This window comes from Drosophila biarmipes, chromosome X (genome assembly GCF_025231255.1).
Source record: "Drosophila biarmipes strain raj3 chromosome X, RU_DBia_V1.1, whole genome shotgun sequence".
NCBI classification, from domain to species: Eukaryota; Metazoa; Arthropoda; class Insecta; order Diptera; family Drosophilidae; genus Drosophila; species Drosophila biarmipes.
The window spans coordinates 24,903,395-24,922,716 of record NC_066611.1 but is presented as its reverse complement, the minus strand read 5'-3'; the positions used below and the strand labels follow the sequence as shown (position 1 = coordinate 24,922,716).

At 45.5% G+C, this 19,322-nt stretch overlaps 2 protein-coding genes across 4 annotated transcripts in view; one reads left to right on the top strand and one right to left on the bottom strand.

The window, feature by feature from the left end:
- LOC108027550 (RNA-binding protein FUS) overlaps positions 1–19,322 on the top strand; it is an 84,425-nt gene that overhangs the window by 63,750 nt on the left and 1,353 nt on the right. Inside the window, exons 2-5 of one of the 3 annotated variants that reach the window (XM_050888943.1) lie at positions 1,134–1,182; positions 13,630–13,746; positions 14,191–14,388; positions 15,896–18,427. In XM_050888943.1, the coding sequence (XP_050744900.1) occupies positions 13,677–13,746; positions 14,191–14,388; positions 15,896–16,716 (1,089 nt within the window). In that variant the 5' untranslated portion in view covers positions 1,134–1,182; positions 13,630–13,676 and the 3' untranslated portion in view covers positions 16,717–18,427. Of the gene's footprint in view, positions 1–1,133; positions 1,183–13,629; positions 13,747–14,190; positions 14,389–15,895; positions 18,428–19,322 lie in introns of those variants that run through there. The other 2 variants (XM_050888945.1, XM_050888941.1) reach the window with 2 other exon arrangements.
- On the bottom strand, positions 5,962–7,441 carry LOC108027552 (serine protease SP24D). The gene is made up of 2 exons (XM_017099017.3): positions 7,166–7,441; positions 5,962–7,103 (listed from the first exon to the last, which is right to left on the bottom strand). Exons 1-2 carry the CDS (start codon positions 7,393–7,395, stop codon positions 6,569–6,571), a joined length of 765 nt encoding a protein of 254 aa, XP_016954506.1. The 5' UTR covers positions 7,396–7,441; the 3' UTR covers positions 5,962–6,568.

The following is a 19,322-nucleotide window of genomic DNA, read 5'->3' as shown; positions in this document are numbered from 1 at the left end:
CGAGCTGCGCCGGTTATTATTATTGTTGTTGTTTGTGCCTTGTTTTGCATATTGCATTGTGGCGGCCCCTTCCTCCCTTGACTTTTTAAGCCTTTGGGTTTTTAATGAGCTGCAGGAATAGTTTTTTGCTGCCGCTGCCGCTGCCGCTTCTTCTTGGCCTTTGTTGCTGGCCTGGCCTTGCGCCCATTTCCCCAGAAAAAGGGGCGTGGCGCTGGGGGTTGCACGACCCTTGTCGCATTTTTTATGCTTTGGCGGCTCATTAGCGGGTCACCGTCCCCTAGGGCTGGAACTACATCTCCGCCGTTTTCCATTTCCCATCCGCTTTCCGCCTTTCCGCTTCTCCCATTTTCATATCCTCTTCCCTTTTTATTTTAATATCTAAGGGATTTTCCCTTAGTCATCTTGGCAATGGGAAATTTTGTATCTTGTCCGCAGTGCTGACAAAAGCAAAAGTGTTGAGCAGGAAGGCAGCGCTCACATGGACCTGTCCCCGTCCCCGTCTCCGTCTCCGTCTCCGTCTCTTTCCCGCCCCTTATCGCCGTCTCTTCCTGTTTGCCGTGCCCCGTCTCCCTCCCGCACACTGTGTGTGCCTTGTCGCTGATAGCGCAAAAACTGTCAGATGATTATCGGAACAGGGGAACGCCTTTTGTCAACTTTATAAACGAGCTCATCTCGGCATGACGAAAGACTTGGACCGAGGCACGTCCCTATCACTGGCCCTCCGAAGCAACACACACGCACGTCTTGAGGGCAGTGCTTCGAGGTCCTGTGGAACCGGAATCGGAAAATCACAAAGGAAAAGTATATGGAAATCATACCAAATGCTATTTGAGGCATTCTAAGATATCGGAGCATGGCTAGAAAAAACCTTCAAGACCTGGACCATCGTCAAAATGTTTGATTGAAAGCTTTGAGTGGGAAATAATATCGTTGTTGCCTTGGTAAACATATAAGGAATATGAAAAACATACTACAGAAAAATAGATTTCAACCAGAACGTAGGCTTAAAACCTGGAAAATGTGTGAACATGTCTAGCTTAAAACATCTCCCTATTTTTCGATGAAGAATTTAAGAGTCTGTTTCATTTCCCACTTGAATATTTTTTCTATTAAGCCATATTATTATGTATTTTCAGGTGAGGACATCTTAAAAACCGGATAAAGCTACCTACTTTTTGGAAAGTAAGTTAACTAAAATCCCCAATATTTGTTCATCAACTACTTTTACATATTATATACATATGTATATTTTTTTCTTGGGTGAATACTACAAAAACTGTCAAGTATTTTTATTTAAAATCCGAAAGCAACTTGCTTGAATTAATTGAAACGTATATCTTAAAAAGTTAAAAGAAAGAAAGAATTTTATTTTGGACTATGGTGCAATATTTTTTCCAACATTATTTTTCCTTACTTATATTTTGTATATTAACCGTATTAACTGGCCTTATCCATTTTTGTTTCGACTTTGCTGCGTCCCATGTCACGGGTTCCTTGCGTCCTGAACCAGGGTCGTGCATCCTCGCACACTTTGCCCGTTTCTGTTTGACTTGTTGGTGGCGTTCTTTTCCTGGCCACCCTGTCGCCCCTTAACGCTTGTGGCCCTTAACCCTTCTCTCCCCCAACCCCTTGGCCCCCCTGCCCCATCCCTTAACCCCTTGCCGCCCCAGTGGGGGATGGCTGCTGTTAATTGGCTGCCACAATTTGACTTTTTGTCGCCTATCGGGCAAACAGAATCAGTTCCAGGGGCAGGTCCGTGGGCGACATCATCATTTCCCCAAAAGGAGCACCCCGATCCACACCCCCTCGCCGCCCCCCGTTTCTTGGCCACGTCTTCTTCTTTCCGTGTGCGTGACTATCGAGCTGAGCGGCAGTTTTGCATGGGAAATTGAAAATTTTCACTCGCTGTTTGTGTAGTCCCCGAAAATCGAGAAGAAGTTTGCCCAAAGTGCAGAAAGGAGAGGGGGAATTAGAAACTCCAGACACAAGGGTGGGCTCCTCCTGGCGGCGTCACTCATACGCCATGTGGGCCATGCGCGGGCAAACAAATTTCTAATGTGATTTCCTTGCCGCTGCGGGAGCTGCATTTTAGTGCAATTTTAACAAATTTTACGAGCGAGTATGCTGCCGCAGGGGCTTGCCTTTATGATTTGATTTTTTCGCTTTGTGCGGCCCACAGCTGCAATTCCCATTCCCATTCTGGCTGGCAAATACATGTATGTACGTACATGTAGGGCCACGTGTGTGAGGCAGGGGCACGGGCATTATAAACTTATCATAAAATAAAATTAGCAGCTATTCAAACCGCAAATTTTTGCAACGACGCGTTATTAAATCACCAGGTGTGGGAGCATGTGTGTGCCGCTGTGTGGGAGTGTGTGTGGAAACTCCACAAAAGTAGAATTATTAAAAGGAAAAGGATGAAAGGATGTGGAAGAAGAAGAAGCGGGCCAGCACTCGTGGCCTAAATGCAGGCAGCTGCACAAAATGGCTGCGACGAAACGGAAAATGTGAACAGGCAGAACGAAAAGTCAATTTGCAGCGGGAAGGGAACCTGCGGGGAATACCCTTCACAGAGGGTCCTGGCAAAAATCAGCAAACAGGACCTACTTCTCGAATACTTTTATCTTTGGGCAGAATTTCTGGGACCTACAACTAGGCAAATGGGAAACAATTTTAGTATGACCTTAGGGACTGTGGCATTATCAGAACTGATCAATAAATGTATGGTAAGTGGGAAGAACGTTAATATCATCACAACTGATTTGAAACAGTACTGGAACATTATCAAGACTGATTCAAATACATATTTTTTATTGTTTTCGGCCTTAAAAAGATCCTGTCATTAAATTGGGAAAATGCACATTCACCTGTTTCTTACTGTTAGTGATTACCTAAATATAATATACATTTAAGTTAGCATCGGGCAGTAATTAGAAGGAGTTTCCAAGTCATCTCATACACCCCGACTACTATGAAAGGAAATTAATAAAGACTGGCTTGGCAGACCGAAAGGATCGGCGGGGATATATGCTCCATTGTTGAGGGCAGGTTCACAGAGATACAAAAGGTATAAAATGTGCAGGGGGCGGTGGAGAGAGGCCGTGTTCGAGGGGCTGGACGGGGTGGCAAGCAGCGTTGTCAAGCCAAAAAGTAGCAGCGTTGACATTTTCTCAACTTAATTAATTTTGCTGCTACCCCGGCTAATACGCACGCACACCAGTGCCAGCCATCCGTGCATCTGTGTGTGGCACCTACATGTGCAAGACCTACACAATTTATAAGCACATGCGCCCCTGTGTGTGTGGTGTGTGGTGTGTGTGTGTGCTCCCTTTGACTGGCACTTTGTTTAGTTTTGGCTCGCATTCGGCGCTTGATTAAATTTTCAGCGCGATTCGGGGCGAGGCATGCAGGGGGGTGGTTATGAATATTTCCGATTACAATTTTCAGTTTCAATTAAATTGGAAATTGCGGCGATAAATTAAATCAGCTTGAGACTGTCAAAGGACTCCAATTACGCACCCAAATGAGTCGGTGATCGGAGAGGCGAAATGGGGGGAGTGCATGATTTATGGCCTGGATTCGTAGGGGGGCTGCGCCTTGGCATTGACTTCACAAGGACTTTATTAGTAAATAAAATGCAGTAAAATATAAACACGGCCGGGGCAAGGGGCTAACTGCCAGCTGCGGGCCCTTGCCCATTGTCCCGGGAACTTTGGTCCTTTATCCTCGCTCCTTCGGCCTTTCTCCGGCTTTCAAGTGCTCGTGCTCCCCGGCTTTTGTGCACTTGGCCCGGCATTATGCAAATCGCAGTGCCACGCCCCAGCCCCAGCCCCAGCCCCTTCCGCCTCCTTCCGGAGCACAAAAGAGTCAGCGGCCCAGCATCTGGAATGCCGATGCACAACAGCAACAGCAGCAACACCAACGGCACGGCAGCAACATCGACGGCATTGGCAGCTATGGCAACGACTTAAGTGGATTACGGCGGCAACTTGTTGGCCGGGTAAAGGGATCCGGAGATCCCCGGGTTCAGTGTTCAATAAGCACACCCCAGAAACCGCCACAGGATAACCAGGATAACTGGCATAGCCAGGCAGGACGGGCAAGGGCAAGGGCAAGGGCACGGGCACGGGCACTCAGGGAAATAGCGCTCCACAGATGGCAAATCGATCAGAAAACATTTGAAAAGTCACCACACTGGGGCAGCTCATCGCTCAAACGGGCAGACTTAAGACCTCAAATCTTATTTATTTGTTGTAAGCAAAGCTTGCTCGAGTCTATGGGTAGCCCAAGCACGTCAGATATGGTCCGAATCCGCACACTTAACTTGAATAATTAAATAAATATTCTGAATGCTAGATATTTTCAAGTATCATTTTGAAAGTATTATTTATAAGTGAATGATTAATATCAATGCTAAAAGTAAATTAGTTCTCAAGAGAAGAAGTAAAGCAAAATTCATAGTTAGAGGCGTCTTAAGGTAGTGGTTCTTCCCTGAATACCGCCTAAACCTGCAATTTATGAGCGGTAAAACTGTCTTAAAAGTCGTAGTTGAGCTTTAAGGCTCGTTCAGCTTAGTACACCCTCTTTTTCCCAGTGTGATGCTCTCGAGTGCAGAGCCTCGAGGAGTAGCTCCATCGGAGGACAACTGCAGCTCCATTTCCAGCTCATCTGCGCCAGCTCGGTGGGCTCTTTAGGGCTTATGGACTTGGCCGCCTCTCCAGTCAAACACTCCATATCCACCCCGGCACACACTTGATATCGATATACAGGGCGTATACGCAATGCGGGTGTTCAGGGCAGGAAGCGGGTGTGGGGTTTCCAGAGACAGCAATTAGCCGGGAAAAGAATGCTGAAGATGGCGCTGCCAGGGAGCTGGCCACATAATTTAAAACTCTCGCCCAACTGCAATTTAAACTTTGTTTGCTGCCTTCGTTTACAACGCGTCGCCAGCTCAGAAATTGTTCCCATCCTCGCGCTCGTCCTTCTGCCTTTAGCTTTGCCCTGCTGGTGCATCTTTTTCCCTTGCAACTTTTATTTTCTGCGTGTCTGTACTTTTAGCAGCTATGCAGTTGCCTAGCAAATAATAACTTCCGCCCTGGCTGCTTTGACTAAGAAATGAAATGATTACAAAACAAGACCAGGGAAGCGAGTCCAGTTCCTGTGCATTTTATTGCTTAAAGGGGAATTTACATGGCTGAAGTGAAGATGAAGCTGGAAACGAAGCGTCCGAGGATGGGTCTGGGGTGGGGCAAACTTTATTACAAGGCAAAAGTTTAGCCGGCTGAAAGTGCACCCCCCGCCGCCGCCGGCTGATAGTTATCCTTATGTACTGCTAATAAGACAACAAATAACAGGGCCAACAACCACGCCGCAGCGACATAAATAAATAACATTAATTTCCGCCCCTGCCCCATTTCGGGGCCCCGGGGGCACTAGAGGGTTAAGCGAGCGAGCGAGCAACAAGGCCAACATCGCCCCGCCCACTTGATAGTTTTCCCAACCGAACCCAAGCCCACTCATCGCCAGTCGATGGAGCGCGAGCGACTGGAGAGTCCTCCAAAAGTTCCTCAAGTTGATCAAAAAATAAAGCCCGACTCGTGGGACCAGCGTCGAAATACGTCGGGAAATCGGCAAACTTTCGACCCACCGATTCATTATGTTGTGCGACAACTCCTTTGGCCCGGCAATCAGCCACTGATTGTCTGCGAAAAGTCAGACAAGTGGGTCTACCACATTTATTGCACCCAAAGTGGTTTTGAAAAGGGCTGCAGCCATTGATTCGATTAATTCGCAAGTTCGGAACAGTTTTTAATGGTACTCGTCAAGGTCTTTTGAATGATTGAATGAAGTAGATTCAGTCATCTTTCTGGAAAGAAAGGTATCTTTCGTAGGGTCCAAAACCCAAGGCATAATGGTTCGAAAATAAGTAGAACAAGAAAGGAAGTTAGCTAGATAATATAGTCTTCCGATTCTGATAAAATTTAATTCGAAATTCACAACCAATTTAAAAATGTTATTTCCAATCGTAGGATGTTATATGTTAAAAAACACCAAATAATAAAATAAAATAAATAAAAAGAAGCCTTTTGGGAAAGTTTCAGCCCGATAGCTTTAAAACTGAGTAGAAACGGACGGACAGACGGACGGACGGACAGACGGACGGACGGACGGACAGACGGACATGGCCAGATCGACTCGTCTAGTGATGCTGATCAAGAATATATATATATTTTTTTGCTGTACGCCTGGAATTGTCTAAGTCACGACTTAAAAACGGCTTAAAAATAACGCCCAAAGAATTCAACCTCCTATTTTTGCCCCAAAGAAATTAATTTTTCGAAAAATATAAAAAAATTTGTCAACAAATAAATTTTCCAAAAAGTGGTTGGTATAGATAGCATGGGTAGTTATATCCCGAAAACAATAGGTCTTCTGGCTGTGCGCTTTCCATTAGCAGAACTACAAATGAAAAACTGCTAGAATAAGGCTATTAAGCACTTCGCTTGACTGTTCAAACTGTCTCCAGTTGCGTCTCCGTGTGCTAAAATAAATAGTGTATTTAACCCTACAAGCCCGCTTTTTCGGCGATCCAGCCCCTCAGCCGGGATATCCTCTGGTAGCCATCTGGTCCCGCTCCTCCGCAGCCGCCGGTGAGCAGCAGGCTGGCCAGACCCACCACTTTCCCGTCGTAGGTTGCTGGTCCGCCGGAGTCTCCATAGCAGGCGCCCTTGTCCTTCGGGTGGACTAGGCAGATCATGGTCTCCGGCAGCCAGGGATAGAAGAACAGCTTGCACAGCTTCCGCGACACGCTCCTGACGCTGGCGAACAACAGGCTGTCGGAGAAGGGACCCTCTTCAGCGATGTAGCCCCAACCGGAGATGTCCACGGAGGCACAGTTGGGCGGATCCTCGGTGGCCAGCGGAATGGCGGCAATGTTGGAGTCGAAGGTCAGGGGAATCTGCAGCCGCAGCACGGCCAGATCGTAGTCCCCGTCTTCCGTGTACCCGGGATGCACAATAACCTCCGCCACTGGAACCCTGATTCCCCCGCTCGAGATGTGCAGGCTGCCCGCCTGAACTGACCACTGATCCGCCGGAATCCTAAGGAAATCGTTAGGGGATTATTTTAAATCGAAACCCCCAAGAGATCACAAGATACCCACACATTGTTTCCATCCCTCACACAATGGGCCGCGGTGATGACATGGGTGGCCGAGATTATAGCACCTCCGCAATAGTGGTTTCCCCGGAGGCGCAGGGAAATCTGGTGGGGAAATTGACCCTCCTTCGCCTTGGTCCCGCCCACAATACGGGGTTCTATTGCAGATTCATTTTTATTCTTGCCCAGAACTTGCTGTCCACAAAGCAGCAAAAGAATCCAGTAAGGCAGCATGTCCGAATGGTGAAGCTTTTCCCAGAGTTGTACTGGCTTAAAGGTCTTTTTAGCTCCATATATATGATCCCAAGTAAAGGGCTCATCATCATTAGCTTCTTGAAACGTCAAAGTCAGCCTTGCTATCGAGTTGAAAAGTGCTCTTTACCTAATTTTAGGCAAATGAAGTAGACCTAATGACAAGGGCATTTAGTATTGCTTAGTGAGTTTAAGGTTTCATTCAATTTGATTTTGAGCTTCACTTATGTCTCACAAGGGAATGAGTAATCTGGGAGCTGTATGTTGTTCTACACATGGAATAGATGCGAATTTAAGCCCGTTCATTGATATCCAATTAAACTCCTGTGAGTACCATTCACTGGTTAGACGAATCAACAATGCTTCAACCCCTGAACCTCACATACGTACGTGCAAGGCTGTCTAGCGTTTGACCTCCCAAACGTACTCATGCAAGTGTGGCCTTTCAGCTGCTTTCAGCGGAGAAAAGGGGACCCCGCCCTTTGAGCCATTCGATTAACTCAGTCGCAGTGGCCAAAGTCCACCCACTGCACCACTGAATTCAGAGTACCAGGCGCCGGCCACCTAACACCACCCACCGCTGGGTGTCATGCATTTTTCATGGCCCGCCACGAGCTCAGCTGCTCAACTAAATTAACAAAATCAATCATCATCATCATGCCTGGAATGGCACCTGACATACACAGAAAATAATACAAATAGCTCGGGCTCCTGCTTTATGAATTTCGTGACAAACAAGAAAGGGAAACTCGTCGAATTACCATGGCTATCTTCCTCATCCTATGTACATTATTTACTTTGAGATAAGGCAAGATTGTATATCCTTTATATATTCTTTATAGAGATTAGTGGCTGGGAGCTACCAAAGGATCATCAGGGCGGGTACTTTCTAGCATACTTTTCGCGCAACGAACGCTAGAACCTATTGGGAATTGGAAGTATTTCGCTCAAATATTAAGGGCGTTCTTTTAGATGTTTATAAACCTTTTTGTTTAGTATTTAAAAGCTAAAGACTTGTGTGATATGGGAAATATGTACAATGGTTAAGCCTCCAATCCTTCTCAGTATTGTCTGCCTTGAAATTTCCCCAGCTTTCGCCCCATTTCGCAGCCTTTTCTCGCCGTGCATTTTGTCCGGCAAGGCAAGGCGCCACATGCCGCTGCTCTCACGCTGCGATATAAAAATAAAATAAAAAATGGCAAGTGCCGGGAAGTGCGAGGCCAACATGATGCTGCCCATACATCACTCGATTCTTCGGGCCAGTAATTTGTAACCTAATTGAATGCGTAAGCGGCGGGTGGCCAAATCACGCATACGCCCCATTGAACCGCTCCCAATGCGGGTTTCAATTTCGGCTGCAGACTTTTTAATTATGCCTGTAGTCGGAAACTCTTTGGCAGCTTTTCTTTTGTCGCCGCTTTTCCTAGCACACATGCCACGCCTATTGCCCCCACCGCCCACTCCCGGCTCTTTATGAGAAGTTTTTAATTAACTGCCTTACAAAGATTTTCCTTCTTGCGGTATTTTTTCCTCGTTTTTTTGTTATTTGTGCTGCCTGCCTTTTTGTGATTCGCTGCTGGCCCGGAGCCTGTTCTGGCCACAAATTGACATTTTTCCCAGGGAACGGGACGAAATGCAATACCTATTTTTCTGACGTTTTGTCGCCCTCCTGTTTTTCGAATTTTTTGCGCCCTGCCAGCCACTTTTTTGTAGTTAGCTGACGGAATTTAATAAGCCAGCCGAACCGAAATAAATTTGAAAAATCAGCAAACTCGCGACGCTCGCTAATTAAAGTCACCCTCGGTGCCTAGGTCCGTTCTTTTGACACACTACACTGAGAGAAATATTTTTATGACATTTCAAAAGCTTCATTACCATCGTAGGAGAAGTTGAATTGAAAGCTGGCAAAGTTGAATTTTGTAAGTTTAGAAATGTATTTAAGTGCATATATGTTGTGGATTTATTGAAATTCTGGTAAATAAATTGGCATCTGAGGTGAGACGAAATTTTAAAAGAAAGTTTCAAATAAAAATGTTTACTTTAATGGAGGTCCTTTCAATAAAGGTTTATGTATTTTTGTAATGTTGAAATCTACTTAAATTCATTTCATATAGGTACCAAAAAATGTAAAACCCCAATGAAGTGGTACATTTTCGATTGGTTAAAATTGTGTTGCATAAAAATGGGTGAGTGAGGCCGAGTGTTTGTCTATCTGAGTGTAAAAGCGAATGGCTGGCCACGCCCCCAGGACCCACGGCCCATGCCCCACGCCCCACGCCCCACGCCTCTGGCTAATGACAAATGGTTGTCAGTTTGTCAGTTGGCCGCTGCAACAACTGCAGATAAAAAGAGAGCAGCGCCTTTCTTTTCCCCCTTTTTGCACCTATTTTGGCGGGCCAAAAGGCCAAACTGCGGAGTTTCCCGGGGAGAGGGACAAGTTTTTGAAACGAATTGGAAGTAATGAACGGAGGACTGAGTGAGTAAGCTGGGGGCTTGCCAGAATGCCGGAATGCCTGAATGCCTGAATGCCAGAACGGCAAACTGGGGGACTGCAGGCAGCAGCTGCTCGGCGGCCTGTGCAATTAACTGTGAAAATGCTGTCACAATATTTAAAAGTTTTAATTGTTTGTTCAATTGCAATTGCAATTTCAAACTGGCGCCAAACTTTGCACTTTTGTTGCTTCAAACTTGTTCAGCGACTCTCGCTCTCTGATGTCGCCCTCGGTGCTTCTGCCTCCCGTTTTTGTCGCAGAAGAAGCGCAATAAAAGGAAAAAATAATTTAACATGAATATATCGCATTTCATGGAGTCATACATCACGCGGCAGTGGGGGGTTAAGGGGCGGTCGTGGTGCGGGGGGCGTGGCCGGCCGGCGGCAAGTGACAGCACTAACATAAACCACAATAATATCCAAAGTCATGAAGGAAGTAACCAAGTGTGAATTTTCGGTTTATGCCTTGCAAACCCAAGCGTTGAAGCGGCGCTGCTGCTGTTTTTCCGCTTTCCCCCCGCCTCCCCCCGCTTTTCCGCTTTCCCTCGGGCAGTGCTCGTTGGTGTGGCTTGTTCTCCTTCCTGATGTCGGTGGGTCAAACGGGGGGGTCTCGATTTATAGCTTCAGTCGGCCGCACTGGCGGAGTCCCCAGTTCGCTACATAAACGCCGGGCGAAAACTTAATAATTGCAAGCACCCTTTGAGGTATTTGAGAAGGAGCTAATGGGGTTTTTAATTTTGATTAAAGTGATATTTAAAAATAATTTAAAATTTCGTTAGTATTTATATTAAAGTCTCCGGCAATTTAACATATTTCGAATTCGTGGAAATTATCATTAAATTTTCATTCATTTGATATTTACTTTGAAATGTTTAAATTTAAATAAGGAATCAAGTTCATTAAGTAACTACTCTTGATCGTCTATTGTTTTTTGCTTGTAAAGTGTGTACTTATGTAGAAACTTTGATTAAAAGCCAAGTGATCAGAATTTTAAAAACAACCACTTATTTATTTCACCAATTTTAAGATACGCCCGTCTCAGGGCCTGTGTTTTCCTTTCGAAACCGCTTTTTAAAGCGGCGCACAGTGCGGCTCACTGCGGTTTAGTCCTCGTTTTCCCGAGTCCACCCCCCTTGGGACAGCCCCTTTCCGACGCCACTGGCCGCTTGGCCGGGCACCCCTTGCAGTTGTTTTATTTGCGCTTCCGTTTCGCGGACAGTTTGCTTTGCTGTTTTACTCCATTTTCCTCCAGATCTGCGCCGCGTATCTAACTGTCTCTGTTGCTCCTTTTTGGTTTATTGGTTTTTATTTTTCACTCCCATTTTTCAGTTTGCTCCTTTCGCTTACAACAGAAAAATGTTGCAACAAAACATTTACGACGTCATCGTTTCACAATTTTTGTGCTGTGAGGCCCCCTCTTGCTCACTTTCTCGCTGTGCTAGAATCGTTGTTTTGTGCTGGTGTGTTGTGTTGTGTGGTGCAGTGTCTTGAAATATAAATTGTTGTTGCCGCTCTCGTTCCTCGAGCTGTTGTACAAGGTCCGCCCACGCCGGTGCACAGAAAAAAACAACACACAAAAATAACAGTGGCAAAAAGAGAGGCAAACCTTGTGTCATTTATCATGCATTTCCACTTTTGGCTTCCGTCGACCGGGACGTGGCCCGCACAGACAAATGTACAGGGACAGGCGGACGGACAAGCAGGCGGACAGACAGCCGGGCAGCCGGACAGCCGGACAGCCGGACAAACGGACAAACGGACAGCCGGACGGACAGTGGTCGAGTCGAGTTGCAGGCAGGACAGCTGGATGATGGCAGCCCAGCCGCAAGCTCTTTAGAACAAAGAAATTGGCTTCCCCAGCTACCCTGTATTGGGGCAATCACCTATTTAGTGTATTTTTAAATATGTAAAATGTTAAAAATGATTTTTATTAAATGAAAGGGATAAGCTACAAACATAGTAAAATGTTGATATTCCAATTAAATATTTTAGGCAAACTTATTGTACATTTTGCAGTTTGAAATTCGTCAAAATGTTCCTTTAAAGCTTTAGATGGCTTTGAGATGCCTTTTGTGAATTTTTTATCCACGCTTCATAAATAATAGCCAAAATCGGACTCCCAGTATTTAAAGAAATGTCGCTCTGCCAAAAAAAACGTATAAAATGGGATATTTGATAGGCTAGCCCATGGCATCCCCTTGCATGTGCTTTCAAATTTTGGCTGTCGCTGCTCTGGGACTCATTCACGCATGGGCGTCCCAAAGGGGGGCTACAAATGAAGCAAAGCATAGAAAGACGACAAATTTATGCGTTTTCTTCCGCTAGTCATCCCCGAAAGCCCCCGTTTCACGGTAGAAAAAGAGATGACAAAATCTTTAAGCGGAATTCGAAATTAATCAAGGCGGGCGAACGCTAAATTCATTTCCTCCCCGGCTGAGCAGCGTTTCCGCTCAGGCCCCCCGAAAAAATGGCAAGTCATTTGCGAAATTTGAATATGGAAATGTTGCGAGTGGACGAGGGCCAAGAAGGGGAAATTATGAAAAAGTTTTTGAAATTGTTTGATATTGAAACGCGGAAAATACTTCCGGCCTCCTGCTCCGGCTGCTCCAGATTTTTTGCCTTTTTCTTCACCCGCTGGAGGGCAATTGATTAAGGGCCACGGGAGGTGGAATGTGGAAGGGGCCGATGGAAGACTGTGATGGAGTGACTGCTCCAGGTGGGCTGACGGCAATGAGTCGACGATTTCCTAGGACCTTGAGGAATGACATGAAACTCGGAATCCTCCACTTTCTCCACTCCATTTTATGGTGTGCAGTCAAACGATTTTTATTATTTATAAATGATGAACAGATAACTTATCTTCTGTGCCCATAAAGGATGATATTTGCAGCGAGTACTGCCATAAATTCAAGACTGGCTTTGTATTTGTTTGTCTCAACTTTAAACTTCAAATAATAGGGGGGAGCAAGAGAATTTTTAGAACTTTGTGCTTGAAGCGTATTATTTTACTAAAATGCTTGTGAGGTGCCTGTGCCTACTTCTTGGCTACCTAAGCCCAATGCTGTTTCTGCTTTTCCTGACCTTTCTCTTCGCTTTTCCAAGCAGCTGGGACTTCGGCTGGGAGCAGCGAAGTTGCTTTGATCACATGTGGGGATTCCGGCTTCGACTTTTTTGCCAAACAAATGCGACGCCATTCGGTCGCTCCCCTTTGCCATTTCTCCAAACTTCCAGTTCGCAATTTCCCATTTCTCCGCTCTACTTTGCCATTTCTCTTTGTGACGCATCGGGACCGCAATGAACTTGAGCCAGCTGTCAATGTGATAAATAAACTTGGCTTGCAAAAGGGTACAGCCCCTGGCTCGGCTGCAACATATAAATAATAATCAGGCAGCTGTCTCAGCTGCCTGGCCACAGTGCCATCCGCGTTTGTAGGACTAGCTGGAAAAGAAGAAAAATAAAGAGCACCTAAAAATGAATAACAAAGTCCTGCTTTATCGTAAAAGTAATAATTTAGAAGCTCCTAAGAATTAGATTATTATAAAGAAGGCACATTTTTCATTTTCCGGAATCAGAATTGCAGGGTAAACGTGCCATGCAGTTTTGATTGGATACATCTGGCAGATGCGTGTGTTTTGAAAGCATTCTGTTCCTAAACTTATTTCGATTCATGTGCGAAAGTTGGCCAACTGAAAATAATATAATATTTGTTTTCTCCCTACTTGCAGCAACTTCTGATCCAAGGGCGTGGCACCGACAACAATCGAGCAACAGGATGCTGGCTCTGCCTCTGCTGACTCTGGCAATCCTCGCCAGCTGCGGCTACTCCGTGGAGGCCTACTCGAGTACGTATGCGTGGTGTTGCGGGTGGGGTGGGTCTCCTCGCCAGGGACAACCTGTGTGTTCCTGCTCGAAAGACCCGCCCCTCCCCACAGTGTTATCTGTTGTCTTTCGTGTAACCTATAATCCCGAGATAAGCATCGATCCCCGGATCGGTGGTGAACGTTCATGCCTTCATCAAACCCCCTCCCATCATTGACATACTTATACCGAAGCTAGAGGAGATTACCCCGATTTTGTGCAGGCCTATAATTTGTTTTTCCTTTTTTATTCCTTATGATTTCGAACCACTCTCAACCCCACTCTGCTCCACGAAAACAACACACACTGAAACCCGAACTCCGAACTCCGTAATCCGTATCCAAAATCCGGTATCCGAAATCCGAAATCCGAAATCCGATTTCCGTCTTCCATAATCCCGCACCTAATCGAATTTCCCGCGGGCGAAGAGTACGGCCGTGGATGCGGGGACATTGGATGCCTGCCCACCGAGGAGTGCGTCATCACCAGCGACTCGTGCAGCTACAACCAGCGGGATGGCAAGGACTGCGGCAACTACCCCACCTGCAAGCGCCGCTCCGGCGCAGGATCGTCCTCGGCCTCGAACAGCAGCCCCAATTCGGCAGCCCCCTCGGCCAATCCGTCAGGTATTTAGCTTGGAATCCCCCACTTGATTACTCATTGTGCGCTTCCCTGGGGGAGTTGTCCAGGCGATTGGCATCGTGTCTCGTGTTTTGACCGGCGACTTTTTGGTTCCTCAAAAAAACGGAAATGCGAGTTTTTTCCAACGATTTGTGGCTCAGGCATTTCTGTGGGGCAACAAAAGCTGACATCGGACGCCGATGGTCATAATAGTTTTGCAGAGCTGTCACAGATATTTTGCCTCTTAGAAAAGGCTGTCGTCCGTCTTTTACTTGAGGAATATAATTTATGTTTTCATGTTTAAAATTACTCCAGGCAAACTGACTGGTTATATTGTAAAAGTCCATTTTTATTTCAAATCTCTTTATTCAGAACAGAAATTTAAAAGTGTTCTTAGAAACTCGAAATATTTAGGTAGCCCTTTGAATTTTTAAACGACCTTAGTGGGTGAAAACAAACTACCATTTGACTAAATAATTAAAAAAACACTACATTTAAAAGGACCCACTCGACCTAGAAAGCTCTGCAAGGCTATAAGTACTATTCCAAATTCTCAAAACCTATTTATGTTTTTTATGTTTGGCCTTAGGTATTTCTTTAGTTTTATGGTTCTTTTCATTCCTATACGTATTTAACCATATATGCAAATATGCCGTATAACCGAATGTAATATGTTGTATGGCGATCTGACACACAGACACACTCACACACCTACATAGAAACACTGAGAGCTTCCGCTGACCAATCAATCAATCTAACACTGAATCAATCAATCAATCACTCGCTCGCTCGCTCATTCATCGCCTCATTCGCTCAAGGCTTCCTAGTACTCGACCGCTAACCACCCACCAGCCTCCGCCGCACCTCCGTTGACCTCTTTTGCATGTTTTAGGCCGTCAGAGCACCGAGAGAAAAGAGGTATGGCAATGCCACCTCTACTTTGTCATAGCAATCACAATTCAATTCACTTTCAAAGCCCCGCAAGTATCAATTGTAAAAGCAATATTTTTTCAGAACTATTTTTTTAATTTCAATTTAGGCACCAATTATATTCTCGAACTTATAAGGTGAACATGTTTCAATAGTAGCGTACGAGTAAACCCTTCCCTTGAAAGTGTGCAAAAAATGTATGCTTTTTAAATTTTAAAAGAATAAGAATTTGAAAGAAGGGTTGATTTGACCAGAATGTTGTAGTATTGATTTTTATAGCAATTTAATCACTGGAAAATTACCAGTGCTTCAAACTTATTTTATGAGCAGTTCGATGACAACAAATAAATTCAAAATTAAAGAGAATATTCAAAGTTCAATTTAAATAATTTGAAGTGTGGCATCAATAGAAGGTTGTTGTTTGAAAATGAAGTATAGTTTTCTCTCAGTGCTGGCCGGAGGAGAGGGCAGGCTGGGTGGGCGGATGATTATTGCCACGACTAACGCTAAAGATAAAAACCGCTCTTCTTTCCCGCCATCTTGCCCACCATCGAAACCGACTAAACCACTAACCACTAACAGGATCGAGTCTGGGCCAGGGACCCGAGAACAACATCTTTGCACCCGCCTCATCGAACCCCACGCTTAACACTTACACGTACAACGGCCATCAGCAGGGTGGCCACGACGGCCACGATGGCGGGATGAACGGAAACGGAAATGGGAACGGGCACGGGCACGCCGGAAACGGAAACGATCGCGACAAGGGCGGCAACGCGGGGGCCGCGGGCGCCTCCTCCACGGGCGTCATCGACCCGCACTACGTGTTCGGGGCGAAACACCACATGCCCGTCATACCGAACATGCCGATCTTCCCGTACAACTCGCCCACGTCGGCGCCCTCGTTCCAGCAGTTCCCCCAACCGAACCATCCAGGCAGCGTCCTCAACCCCGGCTACCCGATGCACGGCCTGCAGCCGGTGAACCCCTACAATCCGCCCTTCGTCTTCGGCCAGCTGCCCTTCTACGGCGGCGGCGGACCGACCGGCACCGGCGGCCCGCCCGGCGGCGGTGGAGGCGGTAATGGTGGCGGCGGCGGTGGCGGAAACGGCGGCATCGGCGGCGGCGTCGGACTGCCCAGCTCGACGTTGGGCATCCTCGGCGGCGGCGGCGGCGGCCTGGCGCCCTACGGCAGCAACTTCCAGGGATACCAGAGCCAGCACTCCAACGCGAACATGTACAACAAGCCGCCGCCACAGTACCAGAACCAGAACCAACAGAATCCCTACAACCGGCGCACCCAGGCGCATCCCTCGGCAGCCGGCAGACTGCGCGGAGATGGAGGCGGGATCCTCGGCCTGGCAATGGGGCTCATCCTGGCCAGCCTCCTGCCCCACACGTAATAAGCAGGAGCCAGAGCACACAAAACCACCCCGACGACCCCCTGGAAAATTAACCCCTTCATCATCACGGAAAGTCGCCATTTTCACGGAGTTTTCACAGTCATAGCCTTATGACACTGGCTTTCTTTCAAATTATTTTAGAGCGCCGTGGTCACCTGGGGAATAGGTTTCTATAGCCTGAAAACATTTTAAAAAGCCAATGTTCTAAATAAAGTCTAGGGTGCCTTGACTTCTTAGAACAAAAATATATGCTTAACAAAATTTGAAGCCGTTGCCACAGGGACTTTACCAAACAATTTTTATAACAGCCTTTTGGCACTGTTTTTGTTCTGAAAATATTTTAAAAAGCCATAGTCACCTGGAAAGAAGGTTATACTCGTATAATTCAAAATACAGAATACAATTTGGGTTGCCTGGACTTTTAAGAATAAATCTACATAGATGTCTAGTAAAGATCAAGCAAGTGTCATAGGGTCTTCACCACAAATCAAATTTTAAACTGGTGTTTTGGAATTGTTCTAAGCCCTTTGAGGGTGTAGTTCATTTGAGAAGAAAGCCGGAATCGGTTAATTGCATTTATCAAGTTCAAAAATATATCTTAAAACGATATGTGAAAATGGCAACTCTTCCGTGTTGTTAGTTTTTTGGTTCCCTTATTTTTTATCTTGCTTTCTCATTGTTCCCAACATTTTCGTTGAATATTTGTTTTGGCTAAGGCTTAAGAAAAATATAACAGCAATGGCAGTGGCAGTTAGACTAGCATTAAATACTGCACAATTTTAGAAACGTAAGGAAGTCATACTCAAGAGATTTCTTACATATTTTTGCCCACTCCAGAAAAGTACATATTTTTGTCAATTTCCTGTCGGGTTTTAGGCATATGGAACATTTTTTCTTCATTTTTGCATAACTGTTAGAGCTCGTAAATAATTTACTTATGGTTTTGTTTGGCCGAAAGGGCAATTGGCATTCTTTTCTTTCCTAGCAGTTCCCCCAGAAAACAATGAAAGCACTCACAGAATGATAACTTTTCGTAGCTTTGCACAACAATTCAAAGGTTGTATTTTAATTACACCATAAGCTGTAAGCCTTGCCGCCCCTCGTTCCCGTATTTCGGCATTTTTTCTCGGCAGCCCTTGCCGTCTGGCCCACCCTGCGAATACGTAATTTCAATTTAATACTGTGTAGGGTGCCTCTGTGGTGTGAGTCCATTTGAGAGGGTGTGTCTGCGGGGGAGTGTGTGTGCTTTGGACTATCAGTCAAGGGAAACAGCTCGTCGGCCCCTGGGAGCTGCTCTTTTTTGCAGCTCAATTAAATTGGAATTTAATTTCGGGCTTAGACAGCCGGCCTCTGGTCAAAGGGGCGTGGCAGGGGCTGACCAGCACACAGGCACACACACATGGCTGGGCAACTTTGATGTTAATTTCGTTTTTGTTGATGCTACGAATTTGCGGCCAGACTCTGGCGAATCCGGGGATTTCGATGAGGCTAGTAGAGCTGCCACTGCTGCTGCAGTCAAAAATACAAAAAATACAAAATACAAAAAACGCAGAAATTTAGATGGATAGTGTTGTAGATACAAGATACGCATGTCAATCAAAATGCATAATGAGCTACATTCGAGGGCAGTGCACCAAGTGCATCAGATTGATTTTGTTTTTTATACGATTACGATTACGAATATGAATAAATAATCGCTGATGCAAATTAATTGGCATTTTAAGAGGAAACCACAAGAGTTAAGCTAGCCTAAGGTGTTCAAAACTAATCTAAAGTAAAACTAAAAACTAAAACTACGCTGTAAGTGCTGCAGACTCCCGTAAAATCAAAAGCTGTTACAAAAGGCATTTACATTGCTAACCAACTGCCAGGAAAGCAAATACAACTGCAAACTCGAAATCGAAAGCCAAATGCAAGGATAGCAAGATACAAAAATACAAAAATACAGAGAATACAAATTGTGAAGCATTTCAACACACACAGCCACACACATGCGAAGTCAAGTCCCAGAAACTCAAAACTGCCCAAGAACACAGAACAAACCGATTTTGTCGCTGTAAATTCCGGATAAAAAGCACTCATGTCGAGCATATTTACTCCGTCCGTTTGTATTTGTACTTGTATTTGCACACACACTTGATTTTGGGACACTCCGACTAATGCTAACTTCATTTGCAGTCTCCGAACCGGAACCATGTAAACAGTACGACCAGTATTAACCAGACCGAAATCATTTTACCGAGATAAGATACTAACACCCCTCCCCAAAAATCGACCCGAAACACACACAACACGTATTCGAGTATTTACTAATCAAAACCACTAACTGAAGAGTTGTACATAGCATTAAATATATATGCATAATATACTATTATATGTGTGTGGCGTGGGCCAGAAGAGATATATTTAATATACTACAGCGAAGACTTACCTAGAATAAGCCCGGGCGGAAAAACTCAAAGTTGTGTAGACTTAACGTATTCGGTATGGTAATTAATCAAAAACCTAGGCTAAGTTCATTGTAAGCGCGTTGCTTTACTGTCGTACAGCCACTGTCTGATCTGCGTAGTTTGTGTGTTGTCACTTACGTTCTTATGTTTTCTTAT